The sequence below is a fragment of the Podarcis muralis genome, chromosome 8 (assembly GCF_964188315.1).
Source record: "Podarcis muralis chromosome 8, rPodMur119.hap1.1, whole genome shotgun sequence".
NCBI classification, from domain to species: Eukaryota; Metazoa; Chordata; class Lepidosauria; order Squamata; family Lacertidae; genus Podarcis; species Podarcis muralis.
Window position 1 is genome coordinate 50,359,165 of NC_135662.1, and position 23,822 is coordinate 50,382,986.

Here is a 23,822-nt window from a genome sequence, read left to right on the forward strand (position 1 = left end):
GGATAGAAACCACCTCTCTTTCCCTCTACAGAGTATAGGAAGGACATTGCCTGTAGGAAGATTTTTGGGGAACGTGCCAGGACCATCTCATGCTAAAACTAAACAGGAAGAGAAACATCTACTGCTTCTTTCCTCCACAGAGGAAAAAGACAAGAGTTGTTCCTTTCCCGTTGGGTTTTTGTATGAAATTATACAAACCCGGGGGGGGGGGGGGTAAATGAAGTATTATAGAACACAATTCAAAACTGCATTCAAAAAAACATGAAGTCTTTGCTTGCTTGATTCCTTGTTTATTTGCGGGTGTGGGGTGTGTTACTTCACAACTTCCCCTTGCTCCACGACAAGTTCCCCAGCTTTGTTTCGAACCTTCTTCACAAGCGGAATTTGAACTTCATTTAACAAGCTATAAGCCTGGGGAACTTGTCACGGAGCAAGAATTTGTGACGTAATGAACCCCGCACCTGTAAATAAAAAAGGAATAAAACAAGCAAAGACTTCACCATCGTTTTTTGAATGCAGTTTTGAATTGTGCTATATAGGGTTTCTGTATGAAGCAGACTTGAGATACAGCAGTGCTTTTTGCAAAAGTCAAAGTAAATTCTCCTTCTCTCCCAGAGCACGGAGAATGAAATAACTAGAATGGGGTATGAAAAAACTACCACAGGCAGGGCTGTGGGTGGAAAGACAGGGGGTGCTTGCTACTGCTGAGGTGGTGCATGGGTTTATGGCAAGGAAACATAGCTGGAAATTAGGTTGTCACTCATTCTGTAATGTAAAGCACTTAAAAACTGAACTGAGATTTTAGAAAACAACTGAGTCCTAAGTTGTTGAGAGAATTTTCCATTCTAGACACCCAGTTGCCTGAATGCACTTTTAGTTTACCACAAGCAAGTGACTAATTTGCAAGTGTGGTCCAAGGCCACTCTATCTTCACAACCCACTCATTTAATCGTCAAGAATATGGCTGCTCCAGAAATCCAATTTTCCAGGTCAACTTTAACTGCCTGCCTCTTTAATCAGACTTGATTTCACTAACATGCAGCTAAACTAGTGGTGCCATTCTTTTCTGGGTTCACAATGTTCATGCTTCTTGATGATTTCATGTGTGTGCATGCATGTAACATAAATGTACAAACATGTAATGTGACATGGCTTTGGTTCAGAGGAACACACTTTTGATAATCATAAAAGCAGCAACTGCCTACTAAATCTTGAACATTTTAAGAGCTAAAGATCCCAGAATATATGCCTAAACTTTTCTATGCATATACCATGGCTTTCACAATAATTTCTCCAACTACATGAGACACAGTTCTGGAAGGTCTTTTAGTTTTCAGCTGTGACTTATATATGTATGTATGTATACATGCATGCAAGAGTCACAAAAGGCCAAGTATTTGTTTCTATTTATTATTTTATTGGGGTTGAAGATCAGCGCTTTAGTAATGTTGTCTCAGATGAGGAATTAGATAGACTGATTTGAAGTTACGGTCTGCCCTCTACTGCACCTTCCTTAGATTACAACTAGTGTGGCAAACTTACTGTAATTGACCAGTAAGCCTTTGTTACCCTTTATTCCCTGCTCCTAAAAATATCTCTTAGAATATCTATTGATCAAACAGCAAAGCAATTCCAATAAAAAGAAATTTTAGATCCTCATCCCACACATTTTCTAAGCATATTTTAAAAATGTTGGTTACTTTCATACCATTCACTGTAGCTAAGTTGCCTTAATTTTCTTTTACTTCCTATTCCATATAAAGGTAAAGGTACCCCTGCCCGTACGGGCCAGTCTTGACAGACTCTAGGGTTGTGCGCCCATCTCACTCAAGAGGCCGGGGGCCAGCGCTGTCCAGAGACACTTCCGGGTCACGTGGCCAGCGTGACAAGCTGCATCTGGCGAGCCAGCGCAGCACACGGAAACGCCGTTTACCTTCCCGCCAGTAAGCAGTCCCTATTTATCTACTTGCACCCCCGGGGGTGCTTTCGAACTGCTAGTTTGGCAGGCGCTGGGACCGAGCAACAGGAGTGCACCCCGCCGCGGGGATTCGAACCGCCGACCTTTCGATCGGCAAGCCCTAGGCACTGAGGCTTTTACCCACAGCGCCACCCGCGTCCCATCCTATTCCCTATACAACCAAGCTAAATATAAAGTGCTCTCTTACTCACTTGCTGGAGCTGTCTGTTTCACAATGTGACACAAACACAAATTAGGCCTAAGAGCTAATGTACTGGCTAAATTTAAGAGCGGCTCTCCTTAGCTGAACGTATTTCAGCCATCTGCCAGAGATGCTGTAGTAGTTGCATCCTGCATTGCAGGTCCTGTACTGAGCATGAATTGAACTAGAATACGATTCATTCCAACTATGATTTTATTAGTGTTGTATGTGTATACAATAATTCCACTAGTGGTCAGGTATCAATTTATGCTAAATCAAAACTGAGTAAACTTTCATCTCAAGTAAGAGTTGGAACAGATTAATAACTTCTCTCAAAACTAACTTAATTTGTTCTGCAGATTTTTGAGTCATATTATGAATACAAGTTCCATAGGGAATTCAAGTTATCTATAAATATTGTGATTAAATCCTTAGTTTACTACTGAATTAGTAGCAACCACTTTCTAGCACCCCTTCATGGATCACTGCCTTGCCGTGGCGAAGGGGCTTGAATAACTCAGAGAAGCTATGAGCTATGCCGTGCAGGGCCACCCAAGATGGACAGGTCATAGTGAAGAGTTTTGACCAAACGTGATCCACCTGGAGGAGGAACTGGCAAGCCACTCCAGTATCCCTGCCAAGAAAACTCCCTGGACAAAGACAACAGGCATATAAAAGTTATGATGCCGGAAGATGAGCCCCTCAGGTCGGAAGGTGTCCAACATGCTATTGAGGAAGAGCGGAGGACAAGTACAAGTAGATTCAGAGCTGATGAAGCGGCTGGGCCAAAGCCAAAAGGCCGCTCAGTTGTGGATATGGCTGGAAGTGAAAGGAAAGTCCAATGCTGTAAAGAAAATTATTGCATAGAAACCTGGAATGTAAGAACCATGAACCTTGGTAAGTTGGATGTGGTCAAAAATGAGATGGCAAGAATAAATATTGACATCCTGGGTATCAGTGAACTAAAATGGATGGGAATGGGTGAATTCAGTTCGGATGACCATCATATCTACTACTGTGGCCAAGAATCCCGTAAAAGAAATGGAGTGGCCCTTATAGTCAATAAAAGAGTGGCGAAAGCTGTACTGGGATGCAATCTCAAAAATGATAGAATGATCTTGATATGAACCCAAGGCAGACCTTTTAACATCACAGTAACCCAAGTTTATGCACCAACTACTGGTGCTGAAGAAACTGAAATTGACCAATTCTACGAAGACTTACAACACCTTATAGAAATGACACCAAAGAAGGATGTTCTTCTCGTTATAGGGGATTGGAATGCTAAAGTAGGGAGTCAAGAGATAAAAGGAACAACTGGCAAGTTTGGACTTGGAGTTCAAAACGAAGCAGGGCAAAGGCTGATAGAGTTCTGCCAAGAGAACAAGCTGGTCATCACAAACACGCTTTTCCAACAACACAAGAGATGACTCTACACATGGATGGACATCACCAGATGGGCAGCATCGAAATCAGATTGATTATTCTCTACAGCCAAAGATGGAGAAGCTCTATACAGTCAGCAAAAACAAGACCTGGAGCTGACTGTGGCTCAGATCATCAGCTTCTTATAGCAAAATTCAAGCTTAAACTGAAAAAAGTAGGGAAAACCACTGGGCCAGTAAGATACAATCTAAATCAAATCCTTTAGGAATACACAATGGAAGTGAGCAACAGGTTTAAGGATTTAGATTTGGTGGACAGAGTGGCTGAAGAACTATGGATGGAGGCTCGTAACATTATACAGGAGGCAGCAACGAAAACCATCCCAATGAAAAGGAAATGCAAGAAAGCAAAGTGGCTGTCCAATGAGGCCTTACAAATAGCGAGGGAGAGAAGGCAAGCAAAATGCGAGGGAGATAGTGAAAGATACAGGAAATTGAATGCAGATTTCAAAAAAATAGCAAGGAGAGACAAGAAGGCCTTCTTAAACGAGCAATGCAAAGAAATAGAGGAAAACAATAGAATGGGAAAAACCAGAGATCTGTTCAAGAAAATTGGAGATATGAAAGGAACATTTTGTTCAAAGATTACCATAATAAAGGACAAAAGTGGTAAGGACCTAACAGAAGCAGAAGACATCAAGAAGAGGTGGCAAGAATACACAGATGAATTATGCCAGAAAGATATGGATGTCTCGTACACCCCAGGTAGTGTGGTTGCTGACCTCGAGCCAGACATCCTGGAGAGTGAAGTCAAACGGGCCTTAGAAAGCACTGCTAATAACAAGGCCAGTGGAAGTGATGGTATTCCAGCTGAACTATTGAAATTTTAAAAGATGATGCTGTTAAGGTGCTACACTCAATATGCCAGCAAATTTGGAAAACTCAGCAATGGCCAGAGGATTGGAGAAGATCAGTCTACATCCCAATTCCAAAGAAGGGAAGTGCCAAAGAATGCTCCAACTACCGCACAATTGCACTCATTTCACACGCTAGCAAGGCTATGCTTAAAATTCTACAAGGAAGGCTCAAGCAGTATGTGGACAGAGAACTCCCAGAAGTGCAAGCTGGATTTAGAAGAGGCAGAGGAACCAGAGACCAAATTGCAAACATGCGCAGGATTATGGAGAAAGCTAGAGAGTTCCAGAAAAACATCTACTTCTGCTTCATTGACTATGCAAAAGCCTTTGACTGTGTCGACCACAGCAAACTATGGCAAGTTCTTAAAGAAATGGGAGTGCCTGATCACCTCATCTGTCTCCTGAGAAATCTTTATGTGGGACAAGAAGCTACAGTTAGAATTGGATATGGAACAACTGATTGGTTCAAAATTGGGAAAGGAGTATGACAAGGCTGTATATTGTCTCCCTGCTTATTTAACTTATATGCAGAATTCATCATGCGAAAGGCTGGGCTGGATGTATCCCAAGCCAGAATTAAGATTGCCAGAAGAAATATCAACAACCTCAGATATGCAGATGACACAACCTTGATGGGAGAAAGTGAGGAGGAATTAAAGAACCTTTTAATGAGGGTGAAAGAGGAGAGCGCAAAATATGGTCTGAAGCTCAACATCAAAAAAACGAAGATCATGGCCACTGGTCCCATCACCTCCTGGCAAATAGAAGGGGAAGAAATGGAGGCAGTGAGAGATTTTACTTTCTTGGGCTCCATGATCACTGCAGATGGTGACAGCAGTCACGAAATTAAAAGACGCCTGCTTCTTGGGAGAAAAGCAATGACAAACCTAGACAGCACCTTAAAAAGCAGAGACATCACCTTGCCAACAAAGGTCCGTATAGTTAAAGCTATGGTTTTCCCAGTAGTGATGTATGGAAGTGAGAGCTGGACCATAAAGAAGGCTGATCGCCGAAGAATTGATGCTTTTGAATTATGGTGCTGGAGGAGACTCTTCAGAGTCCCAAGGACTGCAAGAAGATCAAACCTATCCATTCTTAAGGAAATCAGCCCTGAGTGCTCACTGGAAGGACAGGTCGTGAAGCTGAGGCTCCAATACTTTGGCCACCTCATGAGAAGAGAAGACTCCCTGGAAAAGGCCCTGATGCATGAGTTTGACCAAACTGTGGGAGGCAGCAGAAGACAGGAGTGCCTGACGTGCTCTGGTCCATGGGGCCAGACACGACTAAACAACAACAACAACAGCAACAACAACAAGAACAACAACAACAACAACTTTCTAGAATAACATCTCAAAATATTTGGTCACTTCTTAGCCAAAAAAATTTCAGCCCCAATATCATATTGCTAGGTTATTCACACACAGAAAAAGGAATTGCTTACCTTTTCCCAATACTCTTAAAAACAGAAAGTCTATCACAGGGACAATGCCTTTATCCTTAAAAGTTTATCACTTGTTTGATTAGGCTCATGCTCAAGTCATTGTACGTCTGATGCTTCAAAGGCCAAAGCCGCTGGACCAGACCACTGATTCGGTGTAAGGATTCTTCAGCTTCCAGCTAGAGTAGAACCTACATAAAAGTGAGGGCATATTTCAAAACCAATGAAGCAAGGATCAGTAGAACAAATTTTTCATCTGGCATATGATGGTACCATTACCTTTTACTAGAGATACCTAGTTAGGAAAAGCCTCCAGGCCAGAGCTACCCCACTTTGTTCCAGCTGATTATTTGACATAGTATAGCAACCAGCTAACCATTAAGGGACAAGATGGGATGGTGATCTACACAGATAGCTTACCCCATTGAAGGCATCCAATACCTAAACTGTAGAAAAAATGCTAACAGTATTTATTGAAGGCCAGGATGCACAGTATTTATAAAATTGATTTGGGAATAGGCTGGATATAGCTCAACCATACAAGGCTCCCTGGCCAACTAGATCTCAGAAGCAGTGTTGAAGCCTCCCAGACTCCCAGAATGAAGTTGGTGCTCAAGGCTGCCTTGAGATTTCACCTACTTCACCGAGCACAGATATAGAAATATTCAGCATTTGAGGTTTCAGATGGTCCATAATAATCCATAATACAGTACATGAATTCATGTCAGGTCTCTCACTTTCTAAAGAAAAAGGTATGCACAGGGACATGATAATGACCACTTGTAAACCTGGTTGGGAAGAGCTGGACTCTAGGAAAATTCCCCCCTCTTATTTCACTTACTTATTCTACACACCAGATAGACGAAGAGGTGTTTGGTGAATTGAGTACTACGCTGTTTTACTGACGAATAATTGTTTTGATTGACAGTCACAAGTCCACCTCTGCAGCTGTGTTACTTTTGTTACTTCTACACACTCAAGGTCAATCTTCGGGTGATATCAGATGGCAGAGCCACAGACTGACAAGTACTGTATACTAGGTTAATAAGGCCTAATTATTTTCCAGTCTACATAAAACCCTCTGAAGAGCTACTACAAGCATTTTAAACAATTCACTAGAAATGCAGCACTCATTTTTGAAGTGATCACAACAGTATGCAAAAGAAAACAAACTGCTAGATGACATATATAGCAGAGCTATGAGAACTAGGGGGGTGGATGGGATTCCATTATTCTGAGTCTATGAACATTTGTTTGGAAGCCTGTCATTTAGTGCCATTTGCTTCCTAGAGTGTCTGACATTATCTCCTTGGTCTTCTTCAGACCTTTTTGTTGTTGTTTTGTTTAACATACAGCTTGAAAAAAGAGTCCTGATAAATTCAAAAGCTCCTTTGCTTCACAATGACTTTTTTGTTTTATCACTGAAGAGGCATACCACAAACACTTAACACTTTCATAGGCTGCATAATGTGGTGTGTTCAGTGGCCTGGAGCTTCTGACTCCATTTGTGCAGCCATCATGACCACCGGCCTTTAAAAACAACAAAAAAACACCAAACCCACCCCGCAAATTGGTCGCAAAACATTTCTTTCAGGTAATTTCAGCTGGGGGTCCCCGCCACACCTTTCTGGCGCCAAAGTCTACATTTTAACTATGCGCTCGGTGAGGAAGCCCTTTCTTGCGCCCGGCCTGAACCTCTCAACCCCCGGCTTCATTTAATGAACCTGGGTCCCTGTATTATGAGGGGAAGCATAGGAACCAACTCCTAGGGGCCGAAATCCCTACGGCACCCCCCTCCATTAAAATGTTTGAGGGGACCGCCCCACAAAGTTGATGGGGCATTGCCGTTCAAAGTGTGAGCGTGCACCACGTTTTGTGATCGATTATACAGGGCGGGGCTTACCTACTCCCCCCCCCCGCCGCAGTACAGTGGTACCTCGGGTTACATGCGCTTCAGGTTTCGCACTATACTAACCCAGAAATAGTGCTTCAGCTTAAGAACTTTGCTTCAGGATAAGAACAGAAATCGGGCTCCGGCGGCGCAGGAGGCCCCATTAGCTAAAGTGGTGCTTCAGGTTAAGAACAGTTTCAGGAACGAATTAAGTACTTAACCCGAGGTATCACGGTATTTTATTCAAGTTGGCACCCCTGAGGGGAAGGAAAAACCTGTCCCTTCCTTACTTTCTCTTCGCCCTGCGTGGTTTTATACACTCCTTACCGCCCGCCGGCAATCCAAACGCGGCGACCTTTCACCCACAGTCTTAAGGGCTGCGGTCGTTGCCCGACCATTGAGCGAAGCCACTGAGGTATTAGCCATTGCCTCGGTCGATACCGAGCGGGATTTAGCGTTGCACCTGGTGGGTGTGGCGACCTGGGAGACGCAGCTTTCTCTCAGCTAGCCGAACAACGCCGGCCGCCCCGATCCCTGCAGCTTTTCCCTTCATGGAGGGAGAGCGTGAGGAGGGGAGTTTCCTCCTCTGGAAAAACCAGCGCAGGACTTTCGAAGAAATAAGAGGAACGAGGAGCCCGCGCACCAAACTGGGCCCACAAGACGCGACAAAACGCGGGAAGAAGAGAAATAAGAAGCTGCAGCAACTCCTCTACCTCATACGCCCCCCCCCCCCCGGGATAATACTAATAAAAATAATTCGCTACCTTTCGAAGAGAGCAGCATCCCACCACAGGCGCGAAGCAGCGGGCGGTCGCTCTAGGCTCACTTCTCTCCTCCCCTCCACTGACCCCCATACGAGCAACGTGCCATTTGCAGTCCCAGCTGCTCCGCGAGGGGAGCGCGCTGCTGCGCATGCTCCTCGCGGGGTACCGCTGGGGCTTGTAGTCCTTCCCGGCCAGCCGCATTTCTTGCCGCGTCTTGGTGGAAAGGGAAAGGGAGGCACGCTTGGCACGTACGCCCAAGTAGGCGCGCCCGCCCACTTCTTTCGGAGGAGGAGGAGGAAGGCGCGCGTGGGTGACCCGGATGCAAAACTGCGCCTTGTTTCCTGAGAGCGGGACGGTAGAAAAACTCAACTTTGGCGGGTGAGGAAGGTGGTTGCGCAGCGGGGCCGCTCGCGGGGTCTGAGGTTCGGGGCGGAGAGGCGGCGGCGGCGGCGTCCTCGTGGCCGGGCCGAGTTAGGCGCGCTGTGCCGGGCGTAAGTTTGGGCCTACGCCGTCGCCGCCTCCTCGCACCGTTTCGTTTTTCTGAGGCCTTAAAGGAGAAACGGTCGGTGGTGGGGGAGGGGAAGAGTTGTGGCTATTTGAATAATATTAACGGGCCTCTCTCTCGCCTCTCCCTTCGTCCTGGTGTGTGAGAGGCCTCTGGAATCGGGGGCGGGAGGTTTCCACGCCATGGGACCCGCGAAGCCTGTAGCTGCTGGGCCCGACAGCCCTGCGTTGCGGGGCCCGTAGTTTTTGCTCGCGCTCACAATGCGCTCCGGAGCTACGGTTTCAAACCCTCGGTTCAGAGCGAAGTGAAGGGCTGCTTACTTCTGCTTTGGCCTGGTTCCCAGGAAACTTAGGCAGTCTTCAGTCTGAACGTGATTTTTGCTGGGAATCGTCTCCTTGAGCACAGCGGGCCGGCCCCTCCCTTTCTCGAGTAGGCGTGTATGGCATTGTTTGGGGGGGGGTGGAGGTGGTCGTTCCCTTTAATGGCAAACTCAACTGAGGGGCGCTCGCGGGATTGTAGACAAAACGGACCACCGAAACAAAAAGAGATGAGCAGCCTCAGAGAAAACCCAAGTTTGCAGGCATACAAAAATTAATAAATAGAGGAGAAGTTATGGTCAACCTCACGGCCCCCTCCCCCAGCTGCCCAGTGGTCACATGATACTAGGTGGGGGACACAGTAATGGAATAGACCATATTGGAAGATAGCATAATACACAGGAGAGCATCATAATCCATATTGCTAAACAGCTTGTTTGTCTTTAGGAGAATAGCAAAGGGCTTTGTGGGAAGAAGTTTGGATTGCTGAGATAGATGCTTTAAGTAGATATTTCCATGAACTATTTGTTTTCTCATGGAAAAGGTAAATGCCACCTTGAGTCTCCTTTAAACAAAGAGGCTCAATATACAAATGATTTTTCTTTTTTAAAAAGAAGATTAAAACATCTTGGGATTCAAAATCAAGTTAGGCTGAATATGAGCACATTTTAGCATACCAATTTTAAACATAACAAGAACTTCATTTAGCATGCAGTGTAAAGCCATGACAACATCCGGTTTATCATGTTAATACAGTATCAATTATAACTGAGATTGGGGGTCTGAAGACTTGTCTTACAACAGAAAAAATATAACTTTCTGTTTGCAGATATTTACAACACAATAATATTTGTTGGAAGCATGGCTGAGTTACTAGACAGCGGAAAGAAAAAAAGAAAGAAGTTTGAAGAAGCTGATAGCGCAACTGCTAAAGACTCACAGGCTGATTCCTCTATCATAGCAAATGATGGTAAAACTTCTAGTACATGTGATGAAGATAAAGGAGATGGGAGTGATCTTGATGACAAAAGACTGAAAAAGATGAAATTTGAATCTGAATCTGAAGAGGTTCCTGCAGATAAAATGGTGAGTGTTTCAAACAACAATTTTGAAGCCTTTTTCTCTTTTAAGCATTTGTGCAGTGTGGGCAGAAAATGTCTGTTTAGTTGTAACACACATTGATCAAGGTCATCAACTTTATATACTGATTGAGCTAAGGAATTTTTCTTCCATACCAACATGACTATCTTTCCACAGGCTAGTGTTACTGATACAGCCAGTTTGGGGGTTCCAGAAGCTGGAAAGAACTTGCTTGAAGAAGCAAAGAGAGATGCTTCCCCAGACCTAGAGATAAAGCCTGCTGTCATGGTGGAAGAAAATAAAGCAACAATAAATAAAGAACATTGTGACACAACTGAAAAGGGAGATGCCAGTGCTGTGGACAGCAGGAGAGCAAGAAAAAGAAGAGGGGATTCTGATCTCGACCAAAGCCCAACAAAGAAAAGAGTAAGTGTTTCCATAGCAGTTCAGTCTTTATTCTTGAACTGTAGCAGCACTAAGAGGGGAAAAAATAGCTAGTCTTTATTTCCTTAATCGAGGGATGTGTTTCCTTATTCCTCTGGATGTTTTTGGACTACAGTTTCCATAGTCCCTTATTGGCTATGCTTGGGGCTGAAGGGAGTTGGAGTCCAACAACATCTAATGGGCCACAGGTTTCCTACAGACTTCGTCTTTGTTTGCATTCATGTGTCATGACAAAACATAGTCAAATGGCTCCTGCTTGGCTCTTCCTGGTACAAGAAACAAATTGTGACTCCCGACTTAGCATTACATCTGAGCTGACTATCTTATTCTTGCTTTATGGATTGCATGTGAAGCTAAGGTTTGATAGGTTGTAATGCTAAACAAGGGTTCATAATTCTTTGATCACACGGATGGAGAGTAAAGCAGGAGCAATCTTTATGTTCACAATAAAGGATTAAATTTGTCTTAATGGCATGCAGACTGAACATATGGATGATCTCCTGTTAAGACTGCTTGCTTGCATGATTGGACTTGCAGTTTCTCTTCTTGGTTCTCCAGCTGGGTATCTACAAGTTCTAAAACAGATTTTGGGAAGGTTCCTCCAACCCTCGGGAGCAGATTTTGGGAGCGCACCCAGCAGGAAGTGGGTGAAAGGAAAAGTTGCACTGCATAGGTCAACTCCTGCTTGTGCTACATTGGATCTCGCCCTGTGTGGTGTTTAATTTTAGGAATTTTGTATGAAACAGTACTTTTATATGTTTATTCCTAAAAAAAATCCTTCGGGGTGGGGTAGGAAGCTGGAAAAAGCTGGACAGAGTTCAAGGTAATCTAATTAGTTGCATGAGACATGCTATTATTTTTATAGTGCTATTAACTTTCCAAGGTTATTTAAGTTACAGTATTTCTAAGGTTTTTTAAGTACAATAATTTGTTGATCATCTAGTAACGTTCTTATTTACCAAGTGATTTCATTTTAGATTTCTACATCAAAACCAGATACTCTACCTACAAATCAGTGGTGGTGGTGTTTTATGTTAAGTTTGTGTAAAGCTTTTTTTTTTGTACTGTTCATAGTGCATAATGTGCTGTTCATAGCACATAATGCTACCACTATTAGGGAAGGAATAGGAGTAGGAAGTTAGAAATGTAGGTTGTGAAGATGGTAGAGTCATCAGATTTTGGATCCAGAGCTGCTGTGTGCTTTAAGTAGCAAATGAATGCATATAAAGCCTCATATTTTTCACTTTATCTTTTATTTGATGTTCTTGTGCAGCATACTGAAACTGTAGCAGCACATTATAATAAGCTTGAAGAAGTTGGATTGGAACAGCGTAGTATGAGTCGCATTTTCTATCTTCGGAATTTTAACAACTGGATAAAGAGTGTGCTCATTGGTATGGCTATATATTTTGAAATATATATACTTCTAGTGTATTCATATTTTCAGATGCTACTTTGTTGGGATCAGATCTTGCACTTGATTTTTGAATCCCAAATATGAAACCTAATATCTAAAGCAAAAGAACCACTATAATGTTCACATGTTTACTCTGTACAGTGCTCCTTAATGTAATACTAATTTATTGTTTGAGTGATTTGAGTGAATTCTATGATTGAGTGTTGGACTAGGGCCTGGAGTTTACTGGATGATATTGAGCTAGCCACTTTCTCTAAGCTTAACCTGCCTCACAGTGTTTTTAGGATAAAATGAGGAAGCGAACCATGGTTGTCACCTTGAGACAGCATATGAATGTAGTAATAAATAAAATAATTACACTATATTTAGATATGTATTTCCTACATCTATCGGGGTCTCTGGCTCTCAGTTTTAAGTGCTATGAACTTGTAATTGCAAAATTATTGTGAGCTAAACTACAATATTTTTTCTTCAAGAGATAACAAAAAATAGATGCCAAACCTATACATTTACCTGGGAATAATTTTCAGTGAATTCAGCAGAACTTATTTCTGAATAGGCATGCATAGGATAGTATTGTAAATGCTTTTTCCATGCTTACATTTTAAATTTATCTCAAACAAATGAATTTTCTTTCCTTTTAGTGGAGTGCAACTTTTTGTTTAAGTTACTCATGAGATGATAAAACTCCCAGAATTTCAAAAGGAAATGCACAATAGATGTATTTTTTTTTATTTATGCTAAAGATTTTATGTGTCTTTTCTTTCCTAGGTGAATTCCTTGAGAGGGTGCGGCAGAGAAAGCAAAGCATTGCAGTTTTAGACTTGGGATGTGGCAAAGGTGGGGACTTGCTAAAATGGAGAAAAGGCAGAATTAGTAGGCTTGTATGTACAGGTAAGAAGGCAAATTTGATATGAACAATGTACCTTGGGTTTATTATTCATAAAACTCAATTTTTTAGCAACTAAAAATTCACATTGGAAGTCAAGTTTCTTCCGGTATATGGGTACCTCCATAGAAGAGTCCTGCTGCTTGCCTGAACCTACCAGCCTTGCCATGGTAAGGAGACATGGAACAGAGACTTCGTGGATTCTCTTAGGGTTTGGCAGTTTCATTTTGTTCTGTATCTTCGGAGGAACTTGATTTAAACACTGAATCACTTAATATTTGGAAATGCATAAACTGTTACTTCAGTTCCAACTATTTAGCAAAACTGGTCTGCAATGCCATCAGCCAGTCTTTGCCAACCTGTTGCCCTACAAATATTATATATGCATTTTCAATTAGGCCTAACCAGCAGAGGATGATGGAAATTGTAGTTCAATAGCAAATGGAAGGCCACATGTTCAGCATTGCTGCCATATATGGTATATGATATACCATATGTCATCTGCTTACATTGAAAAACTCTGCAATTGTCTTTAATTTAGCTGTTAGCATTCCAGTACTGTATTTTCATAGCAAGTTACAAAAAAGTTATACAGAAACAATAACAAACAGAATGTCCCCTCCATCCCTTACCAATTTGCTATGTCTCTATGCTAGATACACATTCCAGGGCTTGACCTTTGGAAGTTGCTATTTCATTTAATATGATTGCAGCTTGAATTCTTCATTGTTTCAGCTTGAGCTTCTTGTCCTTTTTAAGTTCAGGTATTTTACAATTATTATATCCTGTCGTATGGCAAGCACTATTTTTTAGTCAAAAATCACTCTGCAAATTACTTAATTGAGATGGTTCCTGGGGTTGTCTCCAGATTTAATGTAAAAGCAAACTATTTATCTGTGAAGGCATTTACTCAAATAGCTTGCTGAGAGTTCTTTAACTCTGAAATACGAGGTTGCAGTGTTAAGAGTAGTTTTCAAGTCTTTTGTTCAGATATTGTTGTTTGTTGCTTTCAGGAATACTTTTCTGCAGCTATTCAAAAGTCTAGGGTTAGTTAGGGTTTTCCAAGGCTGTCACCCCTTATATATGTATTCACTGCCTGCTTAGTATAGCTGAAATTATTACTGCCTTTAGCAGTAACAATAAATGTTAGCAATGTTAGCAATAAATGACAAATGTTAGCAATAAATGACAAAAAGCAATCCCAGTATTGACCTAGAGATGGCAGCACAGCCTTCTTTTTGTTTTCCAAAACATATGTAAATAGTTGTGTTAGGTAAGCATTCTTAAAAAGTTTTTTACGGTCAGAATAAAATTACTGATAGTCATTTTCTTCACAGCATTAAGAATTCAAATTAAAAGTTGTCATGTTACAAAAAAGTAGTGTACTAAATCAATTTTTTTAAATTAAAAACTTTTGAGTTAAGCCAAGAATGTGACACAGCATTAGTTTTGAGAAAAACACACACCTCCCTAATGTAAATATTTAATATTAAATTATGAAATCTTTTTGCATATAAGGTGCAAATGCTTTTCTTTGTTTCTTAAGTGTTTTGGTTATGTACAATGATTTTTAGCATACCCTATGCAGATCTCTGAGTAGTTGTGATAAGCAGTTGCCAAATAAAATACTTTTAGCCTTCAATTATATACGTGCCTTCTCCTGCTTTACAGCTTTCTGAAGAGTTTTTTGATTATGCATTTTTTAAAAATAGATATTGCTGATGTTTCCGTACAACAGTGTGAATCGCGGTACTATGATATGAAAAACCGTGGTCGTCAAAGTGAGAGAATATTTAGTGCAGAATTTATAACTGCTGACAGCACAAAGGTATAGTTATTCCATGCTTTTTAAAATTACTTGTAATTTCTTTGATATAAAAATAAATGGGTGTCTAAAATGTAAATGAAGGGAAAGGTTAGAAAACAAATGTGTAGAAGTAAACCAGCCATTGCATTATTTTCTACATGATTGCATAGTTAAAGACAAGATCTGCATGAAAATACTACTTCTTTGATCGGGTCACTTTATCAGGAACTCTAAATAAGTTAATGTAACTATTCTTGTATGTGCTGTAGTGCAGATTTTTGCCTAAAAATAATTTATCTCCTATATTGGTGTTTCCTTTCAAGCAAGAAATATTTTTAGTTTTAGTTTTTAGTTCCTAACATTGGTGATAGTTAAATATAATGGGTTATGGTGATTGAACTTGCAGGTTGTCAGTTGAAAAGAGCAGAAAAATAATTAGAAGACTTTAGGTTTGTGCCTCCTAGATTAAAAAAACTGTGTTTTTGGGATAAGCATACTGGAACAATGCAATTGTTTTCCCGTCCCCTTTTTTTCTCTGACAGCAAAAATAAACAATTCTCTTCTGTTTGTCTTAGGAACTTCTCTCCAAAAAGTACAATGATCGAAACATCCACTTTGACATTTGCAGTTGTCAATTTGTGTATCATTATTCTTTTGAGACATATGAACAAGCTGATATGATGCTTAGAAATGCCTGTGAAAGACTTTGTCATGGAGGATATTTTATTGGCACAACTCCAGATAGCTATGAACTTGTGTAAGTGTGTACAAATGATGTTTTTAGGTAATAATTGAGGGTGGATACTTTTTAGACTTCGTGCAGAATATGTACACTAATGAAGAACTAATGTTGTACTGATACATTAGAATTGCACAGTCACCCACCTTATACACCTGCAAGTGTTTGTTAGGTCTCTTGACTGCAGTTTTTCCACACTTTCCATCCCACACCTGCCTCAAAATACAAGAGTTAGCACATGAAAAGGAATAAACTTTCTCCATAGGTTTTGCCAGACTGTAGCCACAAAGAAAGTCTGGCATCCTCAAGAAAATTCCAGGCCCTCTCCTTGAATTTCCATCTTTTGTCTGCAATAAGTCTGGAGATTTTATTCTACTATCTAATAATTCACTTGGTTTTTGCCAGCAAATGCAAAGGCCCCTGACTATCTAGTCCAAATATATGCAATTTAGCTAGGTGTGCATTCTGGCAGGCAGGGCAGAGTATCTTGGTCTGCCATAAATATTGGAAGTATTACCATAAGTCAGCTGAAGGAGGCCAGCAACCTCACCAGTGCAGTTGAAAGCAAGATTATCTGACTGGCCCAAATATTTGGTTAATCTTTTTTCTACTTATTTAAATTCATGAAAATGAATTAGGGAGATATATTACTGAAGTTACTTGATATATGGGAAGTTAATATATTATTGCTCTAAATAGTCCTGGGATAGGATTTTATCATTGTTTTACTGTATCTGACTTCATTAGTGAGGTTAGAGATATGTAAACAGGCCCATACTGTTGTGTTATGTTAGTTAGACGGTTGTGTGGGTTTTTAATTCCTTGTCGTTTTTTTTATGATGTCATAGAAAGCGCCTTGAAGCTTCAGAAACAGACTCTTTTGGGAATGAAATATACACAGTGAAGTTTCAGAAGAAAGGAGATTACCCCTTGTTTGGCTGCAAGTATGATTTTAACCTGGAAGGAGTGGTTAATGTGCCAGAGTTCCTGGTCTATTTTCCATTGCTGGTGGAGTAAGTTTTTATGTTTTACCTTTGTGTGTGTGTGTGTGTGTGTGTGTGTAAATGAAAAATGGTTGCTAGAGGAGTGCTATGTCAGCTTTTAGCCACTTGAGCTAAAATGTGGTAATTTGAAGGTTGGTCCATCATATCCTAGATATTTGAACAAAATCTGACATGCCCTCCCTTTTAACCGCCTTCCTTTTTCTTGGCATCTTGTTAAAGCCAGGATACTTGGTTCTACAGGGCCATGGTATCCAGTTTTCTCTTCTATACTGCATAGCTGTTTTGCCAGGTTCCCTCTTCTCCCCTGCTTATTATTTCCACTATAATGGCTGTTTTCTGGTCTTTACCAAGGCCCTCCTGAACCTACTACAAGTGTATCCATAGCTTGGATACATTGCCACAGTCCACATTGTACTGCAAAGACATGGCCTATATAAGTATGCATTGGTGCCAATGCCTAAGCATTTCATAACTAACTTATAATATTGAATATCTAACCCCCTGAGCTGCACTTTCAGGGTGTGGTTGCTGTTATAGTTGGGCATCAGTAGGTGTATGCATGCTGTACTGTGTATGTATATACGATAATGCATACGTATTTTAAATGTACAGTACTGTTACTAGTTTTTTTTTTAAAAAACGTTCACGTTAAGTAGTGGTGAATTTAGATGAGTTGCAATGTTTCTTATGATCTTGTCATTGTGACACAGAAGTAGTTTTTGGAAATTTGAATGATGCTTTGATGATCACTCATAATTTGTGTTTTGTGCTAATTAAGCATTTATATTTCTAACAAAAGTTATTTTTCCTAGAATGGCCAAGAAGTATGGCATGAAACTAGTCTACAAAAAGACTTTCCGGGAGTTTTACGAAGAAAAGGTTAAGAATGAAGAACATAAAATTCTTTTGCAGCAAATGCTGGCATTGGAGGTTAGTTTTCAAATGCACATAGACAGATTTGTTCTAATTGTCAGCCTTGTCAATTGTTGCGTTGCTTTTTGAGAAACACTGTGCAGTAATTCTAAGACAAGTTAATTTATATGTTTAGGTAGGCTATACTAGTTATCCATCTTACATTGCATTTGAATGGGATTGTGTTAGGTATGCTTTATTTCATGTATCCTGATATCTTGGTGTGTTCTGTCAATGTACAATCAGTGTACAGATAATTACACTGCAGTTACATTTCTCATTTATTATAAACATGCTCACTTGGAAGTGTCCTTTTGATAGTCTGTAGAACATAATTCTAAGTTGATGTACTGTTCTTTGAATCCCTCCATTTCAAAACTTTCGGCTCATTGTAGTGCTAATGGCCTACTTCTGCAATAAATAACAATAATTAAATCATGATCATTAGAAATCTAAAGGATCTTGTATTGCTACAAGTGTTGGGCATGTTTAGTCTGGAAAAGAGAAGACTAAGATTATATGATAGCTATCTTCAAATTCAGTGGTACCTCAGTTTTCGAACGTCTTGGAAATCGAACGGTTTGGTTTTTGAACACCAAAAACCCAGAAGTAAATGCTTCTGTTTTCAAACGCACCTCGGAAGTTGAGCAGCTTCCACTGAGGTACCACTGTATTTTTCTCAATTTTCTCTTTAAATTTGCAAACTGCCCTTTGTGCCTTGGTTTTCGAATGTTTCGAAAATCGAGGTTTCACTGTATCTAAATGGAAGATGGAGAAAGCTTGTTTTCTACTGCTCTGGTGGGTAGGACCAGAACCAATGGATTCAAATTACAAGAAAGAAAATTTCTGACTAAACATTAGGAAGAACACTCTAGTAGAATGAGCTCCCAAGGTTTTTAAACAGAGGTTGGATGGCCATCCATCAGGGATCCTTTCGCTGTGAACTAGATGATTTGTATGAATCTGTGTCTTACACATCCCAGACTGTGGTCTGAGGACACTCCTTTCGGAAGCTAAGCAGGTCTGGATCTGGCCATTGCATGGAGTGTGCTTAGGAGCACAAGGTGAACCCCTATGAGTTTCATCATACAAGAAATCAGAGCTATAAATGTGGAATGCAAGGTGACAGAGTTGGTGACACAGAATACATCTTTCATTGGGTCAACTACTAAATAGTATTTGGGGGCTTACAGTTGTAGCTATTATGACTGGGTATAAATACCTCATTTCTTTGTCACTGTTAGCTCAAGGGCATAGTAGGCATCAGTACAGACAATTTGTGTCTGAATTTTCATTTGGGCAGGTACACAACAGTATTTTTTAGCTTGCCAGCCCTTGGCTTTATTTGCAGTAATTCTGTATAATCTGTTGTTGTTTTTTTCAGAAATACCCTGCTGATGAAAGTTCCAGGCTGGTCTCAAATAAAAAAGAGGACTATGAGCATGCAGAAATGCTTAAGAATGGTGGGAAAGCCAAGTTACCCCTTGTAAGTATCAAGTATCCAGTCTCTGGAGCAGATCAGGCTGCTTGCAGCCCACTCTTTGCCTTCTGTGTCTCAACACTTGGCAAAGCTTATGCATGTTGGGTTGGGTCCATGGAACTGAAAAACTCAGGATAGTGCCCTGAAAACTCATTGATGGCCATGTGCTAAGTGGAAAAGAGCATACCTTCCTGATAGTGCCATTGTGAAGCAAGAAGTAGTGACAAATGCTGGCCACCAATGGTGCTGCTGGATTTCTGTTCTTTTGTTTCTGCAGAATTATGAAACTTCTATTGCCATTCTAATGCGCTTGAGTACTAGTCTCTCTGGGCATTAGGGCAGCTGCAGGGAGGCCTGTGCAGGAAGTGGCTTCTCATTGTTGCTTTGAAAGTTTTCAGCCTTGAAAGGAGAAGGAAATGTGCTGTATTCCCTTTTGTTTGGCATCTGAACTTTGGCAATTACAGCAGACTTATTTCTGAAGAGATAGTCCATAGTCATAATCTATGGTGCTCAAAATCTTATAGTGTCAGCTTTGCAAATTAATCTATAAAAGCTATTAACATATAACTGTACTAGACAGCCTGCCCACCACATACTAATGCAAGTCATTTGCATCCTTAAAATAAAAGAGAAACTGCTTTGATTACAAAAACTCATGTGTCTCCTTCCCTGGATGTGCAATCAGGCATAGCTAAGTACATAATAAACCCGCCCCTTTACAGTGAGATACTTCAACTCACTGGTTGATCACCTTCTAAATGTGCTAACAGATCTTTCCCTTTCAATGAGAATACTGAAGTACAGTGGTGCATGTTTTGGCTTTCTGAAATCTGAAACTATTATTGATATCTGAAGCATTAAAATATTGCAGCAGGAAGGAACAGTTTGTCCCTGGAGAGAGAGAGAGAGAGAGAGAAAGAGAGATATTCCTGCTAATTGCTTAAAATGTATACAATAATTTGCTGTCTGTAAATGTGACATTTTCTTTCTTTCAAGGGAACCCTGAGTAAATCTGAATGGGAGGCAACAAGTACGTACTATAACTGATGTTTAAATATTACTATAATAGTTCAGTATTGTATTTTATTCCCCCAAACCAGTTCTATACCTGTCAGGCTAGTTTGTTTTTAAAATGTAAGAATTTCTCCAGCAGGAACTTTTTATGAGGGTATCTGCTAAGCACAGAGTTTTCAGGAAAAACGGGCGATACATAGCTGCTATGTAAAAATGCCTCTAGATCACAACTTCATTCAGCTCAGGTACATCACAAAGTAAATGTAGTAGCAAAATTGTTAGCTAACCAAGATTTGTTCTTGGCTGTAGAGCTTGTGGTAAGCGAGGCTAGAGTTTAACCACAAGCCCCAGTTCAGATGACATGGTAAGCCAAATGTTGGTTTAGCTGCTATCGGAGCACAAAGGACCAGACAGGTGTTGGAGTGACTACAACTTCCTCTCTGGGAATCTGCAGTTTGGTGATTTGGCTTACCATGGTGTGTGAACCAGGCCAGTATTTTTTCTATTAGGTATAGCCAGACAGCTTTGGTGCTATAATTTTTTGGCTTGCCTTTTGGTTTTAGAGGCTCATAATAGCTGTCAGAGCTCTAATAAACAGAGCCGTGCCCTGTGTCTGGCCAAATACCGAACCAAATTGGGTTGACCCAGAATTTGGCTGGATCACGTTTGGGGCAGCCCCAAATCACTCTGAGTTGGATCAGGTTCACCTAAAGTGAAGTGGTCTTGGCAGTAAGGAGAGAGACGGGAGAAGGAGAACTGCAGGCATCCTGCATGTGTCTTCTTTCCCCCTCCCAACTGAATGTTTAATTAGGATTTAAACCCCCGCCCAACCACCTGAATGTGCAAGGCTCTTGCATCAGTTGATGGCCTGTATCTGAGTGAGGTTGGTGGAATGGGTCAGATTGGGAGCAATCCAAAGCCCAGGAGCACCACTAGAACTCAAGGCCCTAGCACCAGTGGCCTCAGATTGGCAACCCTTGCTCTAAGCTCTATTAGATGGTTATATGTTGTCAGATTTGGTTGTTTATGAACGGAAATCTTTGAAACAGGAGAAAGTTAATGCTTTCTTTTTCATTTTTTTCCAGGTATATATTTGATTTTTGCCTTTGAAAAGCAGCAGTAAAAGAAGGCCACAAAAACACAATTGAAGTGATCTAGCATCCAAAGTGACAGCTATTTTATATTTTTATGTTTAAAAGTGTGCAGGACACAACCAAATTGGGCAAGCTTACCTATGGTTTATGGTTGACTGTCTGTGACAGATGGAATTTTGTTTTGTGTGTCTGTCTATACACACATACACACACAATATGATTTTTTGTTTGGGGGGATGATTGGGTTCTTACTTTTAACAAAGGATACATTTCCTGAAATACTTAGTTTGCGTTCAGAGGCATTGGTTCATTACTGACTGCTTATAAACTTACAGCATGACAATGATCACAGGATGAAGAAATTATAATGTAGCTTCCATCCAGATGGTAATCCAGCTGTTTCCATACTCTTTCAATACCTTGAGAAGCCAAGGTAGTAAGGGTCTTGGTAATTTATCACAGATAGTAAGCTCTACATGCTGTTTAAGCTGCCCCCAAGTTTTGAAGTGTTCATCATGCAACAAGTGTTTATTTGAAATCGCCTGTTCTGCTTCACAATGTTGCAGACAAGCAAATTTGTAAATGTCAGCTGAATTCAGAACCACTGCACTCCATGGAAAAATAGCTGCCCCCATTCCAGAGCTATGTAACTGGGTGTCTCCTTTTAGAGGAGAAACCTTTGTCAACCAGTTTAAGTGAATGACGATGTGCTTGCATGCATGTGAGCTCTGTGCATCAGAATGCCAGACATCATTCATTGGTTGGGCTTTTTATCGCCACTCCACAGTGCAGTATTTTCAGTGTTAAATAATTGTGGTTGATGTGTCAGATGGGGAAGTATTTGGAGGAACACGAATTTTGTTGTTTGTGCTCATTGGTGTGTAATTTTTCATAGTATGTGATCAAGATTAAATAGAATTCTGTTCTGTACAAGTGATATGTGTCTGAGTTTTGTTTCCTTATTACATGACTGTTTATGCAGAATGGTCCAAAGAACTGAATGTGCAAGTAGCAAAACAGTCACTAAAATAACCCTTTGTCGCCGAGAACTTTTGCAAACTAGCTGAGCTTTGGAAAGCAGCATAGAAACACAGTAGAATAAAGTTAATTACATAGGGTGAAATTAAACATTACTGTGAGCCATTTTAGTGAATCTTTGAACAGGAGATCCTTCAAATATTTAGAAGAAGTAAACTGCACACCAGAACTTTGCATGTCATGATTGTCCTTTGTGCATGTTTGTATCTTGCTGTGTGTGACACAATACATAACTCTACATATATATGGTAAAACATATGTTTGTGTTCATTGAACATGAGGGATATGTGTAAGGAATTGTTAATTGAATATTGCCCATAAGATTTAGGCTATATAAACTCATGTCGAGACATATATCCTAAGGAAGCCTAATCAGAGCCCTGCAAAAGCATCCAGTCTTTTCAGTGAAAGCAAAAATCTTTTGTTAAACAAGAACATGAAAGACTAAAGGAATTATGGTAGGAAGCACTTTGCAAAGGCAGAAATCAAGAGAGCCTAGAAGGTAACAGACCTCTATCAGATTGAGTGAGGACTGCAAGAAGCAGCCACAGTCCTGTAGATCACAGGAATACGTCTTTTATACCACCTGATTGTTTTAGATATAATGTTAGGGATTGAACCTGGACAACTCTTTGGCCTCTGAACTTTGATTAAACTCCACTGTTGGAGGTTAGCTCTACCATCACTTGGTTTACAATGTGTATTTTCACCAATCGCCGGTATTTTCTAGAGATCCTTCCTGAGCACATGAAATAAAGGAGACACAGCTGTAACATGTAATTTCAATTATTCTCTGGTAGATATTGTAAATTGCTCGCTGAAAATATCCTGAAAACAGTGAAGGGGAAGCTACTCCCCAAGAAAGTTTGAGCTTTAAAAATGGGCAATTGTTAAATGATTTTTCAAATATTTCCACAGTTTTATCCAAAATAACACATGTTGGAGAATAACCTTTGGCCAGGAGTATTAACACATTTGATATACCTCTGACCAGAGGTGTTCCTTGTACCCTTGGCAAGGAGCTGTATCTGCTTCCCTTCTCCGCCCAGAAAAAAATTGCTTTGCTGCAATAGCCACATTGGAAATTACTACATTTTACGTGACCCAAGTACAGTGGTACTTCTAGTTGCATTCCGCTCTTGTTACGGACTTTCAGCTTATGAACGCGGCAAACCTGGAAGTGTTTACTTCCAGGTTCGCCACATGTAGAAGGGTTCTGTGTGCTTCGTGCATGCGCAAAAGCGCTCAATTGCGCCGCACACGTGTGGAAGAGGCACTCTAGTTGCGGACTTTTCGGGGTGCGAGCGGCACCCCAAAACGGATTAAGTCTGCAACTAGAGGTAACACTACTTGAAGGATCTGGAGTGAGGGCAAGGAGGAAGGGCGAACAAATGTGCACACCTTTCACAGTGCAACAACAGGAAGCTGCTTCTGTGTTCGATCTTGCCACAACTACGGCACCACGTTACACACATAAACCTTTCTTAATTGTTTTCCATTTCGTTTGATCTACACAGGCTAATTATAC

General features: G+C 40.8%; 2 protein-coding genes across 5 annotated transcripts in view; one reads left to right on the top strand and one right to left on the bottom strand.

Moving 5' to 3' along the window:
• The window catches only part of FAM210A (family with sequence similarity 210 member A), a 31,073-nt gene extending 22,368 nt beyond the window's left edge, over nt 1–8,705 (bottom strand). For all 3 annotated transcript variants that reach the window (XM_077933184.1, XM_077933183.1, XM_077933185.1), the window contains exons 1-2: nt 8,555–8,705; nt 5,903–6,090 (exon numbers count right to left, since the gene is read on the bottom strand). The gene's annotated coding sequence lies outside the window, so the exon portion shown is untranslated. The remainder of the gene's footprint in view (nt 1–5,902; nt 6,091–8,554) is intronic.
• An 80-nt stretch (nt 8,706–8,785) lies between these two features.
• Nucleotides 8,786–22,193, top strand: RNMT (RNA guanine-7 methyltransferase). Of its 2 annotated transcripts, none has more exons than XM_028737419.2 (12): nt 8,786–8,932; nt 10,206–10,462; nt 10,634–10,882; nt 12,174–12,294; nt 13,089–13,211; nt 14,919–15,034; nt 15,589–15,770; nt 16,601–16,765; nt 17,569–17,686; nt 19,053–19,154; nt 20,145–20,178; nt 21,248–22,193. In XM_028737419.2, the coding sequence occupies exons 2-12, from the start codon at nt 10,238–10,240 to the stop codon at nt 21,283–21,285; spliced, it is 1,473 nt and encodes a 490-aa protein (XP_028593252.2). In that variant the 5' UTR covers nt 8,786–8,932; nt 10,206–10,237; the 3' UTR covers nt 21,286–22,193. The 2 variants fall into 2 exon arrangements, with proteins under 2 accessions (XP_028593252.2, XP_028593253.2); XM_028737420.2 differs by having other exon boundaries at nt 8,913–9,045.
• Nucleotides 22,194–23,822: the final 1,629 nt, after the last annotated feature.

Bases quoted from the DNA above. Each gene is read 5' to 3' on its own strand.
- RNMT (XM_028737419.2), top strand. From the start codon at position 10,238: ATGGCTGAGTTACTAGACAGCGGAAAGAAAAAAAGAAAGAAGTTTGAA. The intron at 10,883-12,173 runs GTAAGTGTTTCC...GTTCTTGTGCAG, and splicing joins AAAGCCCAACAAAGAAAAGA to CATACTGAAACTGTAGCAGC. The intron at 15,035-15,588 runs GTATAGTTATTC...TGTTTGTCTTAG, and splicing joins TAACTGCTGACAGCACAAAG to GAACTTCTCTCCAAAAAGTA.